The sequence below is a fragment of the Halyomorpha halys genome, unplaced genomic scaffold, assembly GCF_000696795.3.
Source record: "Halyomorpha halys isolate HHAL.00 unplaced genomic scaffold, Hhal_1.1 Scaffold554.1, whole genome shotgun sequence".
In the NCBI taxonomy this organism is placed as follows: domain Eukaryota; kingdom Metazoa; phylum Arthropoda; class Insecta; order Hemiptera; family Pentatomidae; genus Halyomorpha; species Halyomorpha halys.
This window is the reverse complement of record NW_027115649.1, coordinates 129,897-131,723: the sequence shown is the minus strand read 5'-3', so window position 1 is coordinate 131,723 and position 1,827 is coordinate 129,897. Positions and strand designations below refer to the sequence as shown.

Below are 1,827 nucleotides of genomic sequence, written 5' to 3'. Positions count from 1 at the left end.
ATATGTAGTATGTTTCATATACACTTGAAAATCTTGGGAAGGAACCATCCATTGGTGGTACTTCAAACATTAATTTAAATTAGAAGGTCCTGTGGCCATCTTCTTTTCAGACGCCTCGGAGGATTATCAGGGATTGTTCAGGATGAAAGATTAAGAATTAATGGGTTAGGATGGTTAAGGAGTTTGGAATGAAAAGACGCATATCTGTTTTGGGCCAAATCTGCAACGAATGGGAAGTTAAGGTCTTTGTGAATGAATTTATTTGTGACGTAATAAGGAGCACACGCAAAGTGGTGGGAAACGTCGACAAATAAATCGTTGTTAATTATTTCTTTATTTTCTTGTGAACGCACCTCTGACCATCTTATTCATAATTTGTATGAAATTTACATGTTACTCTTGAATATTTATAAAGAACAATTTTACACGCTGTTAGATTTCATTATTTTAAATAACCTCTTGCCTTCATTAAAAATATTGAAACTAGACTAACTATAAACTTAAATTAAACAAAATAATTCTTATTTACTACTGTATACATATATATACATACATCAAATTAATTTGGTGTAAGTGATATAATGACATGATACAAACATGTTGGGAATCTACCCATTGATAGAACTCCAAAAATATTTGTAGAGGAGAAGATTTCGAGGCCATCTTCGTTTCAGTTTTCAGACGGCTAGGAGGATTATTAGGTAATGAAGGAGAAGCCAGGTCAGAAACGAGTTGGTTTACCCAAAAAATACCCAGTTGGGAAGTTTATCACAGAAGGAATGGTATCTGGTTCTGGCCAAATCGGCATTATATGGGACATTGAAGTCCTGATGGATGACTTGATTTGTGACAAAGTAAGGAGCATTAAAGATTTTGGACTGTAAGGATTGTATTCGGGAAGAATTCGATGGTTTAGTGGAGCCCCATACTCCGGATGTCCAGATAGGCCTTATTGTAGTCATGTAGATCAGTCTTTTCAGTCTTGTATAAGGATTCCATGTCAGTCGTTTGTCCAGATGTAGTCCTAAGTACCGGATCTGTTCAACAGGAATAAGTGGAGTATTATTAAACGATACTGTGGGGCAAGGTGAAATTTTACGACGAAGGGTAAATGTGATTTGGTGGTATTGAAGGGAATTTATTTAAATTCTCCAGTTTTGGGACCATTCTTCAAGGATGCTGATGTGGGATTGGAGGGATTGGGATACAATTTTAGGATCATTGTTCACTGACAATAGACATGTGTCATCGGCATACGTGGTGGGAATTAGCTTAATTATCTTTATAAACCTTATTAACTTATTAAAACTACAAATTATTTGTATCTTATATCTTTGTTTAGCTATTCTCTGTGCTATGCTTGAAGTTGTTGGCTATATTTTTCTTCTCCTGCAGGCTGCATTTGGATTTGATACTATTGGTCAAGTTTTCGCTAACATGTTAGCACCGCTTAATTTAGCACTCACAGCAGTCACAATTGGTCGATTCGAAAAAAGTAAGTAGATTTAATTTAACGTAATAACGGCATCCTTCACAAAAAAAAAATACAATGATTTCAAAATAAAGTCGTAATAATCGTAGTTGATGCATCTTGGCTGGTAAGAAATCGCCAATTGTATCGGGATAATGAAATCATTAGACAACCTCATCAAAAAATGGTTATCGACAGTTATAGGAGCAGTGACCTACAGCTTGGGAAACCCAACCTCATCTAGAAGACTAAAGCCCAGGCTGCTTCAGGAGATCTTGTTATAATTTCTATATTTATCGACTATTTTATTCATTTTTTCTCTTCGGATTTCTTTTTTTTTTTAACCAATGAGAAGT

The 1,827-nt window shown here is 35.2% G+C and overlaps 1 protein-coding gene across 1 annotated transcript in view; it reads left to right on the top strand.

Annotated features, from left to right (window-relative positions):
* Positions 1–1,827, top strand: part of LOC106684194 (phospholipid-transporting ATPase ABCA3) — a 78,120-nt gene that overhangs the window by 16,390 nt on the left and 59,903 nt on the right. Inside the window, exon 6 of the mRNA XM_067052636.1 lies at positions 1,343–1,495. Within this exon, the coding sequence (XP_066908737.1) occupies positions 1,343–1,495 (153 nt within the window). The remainder of the gene's footprint in view (positions 1–1,342; positions 1,496–1,827) is intronic.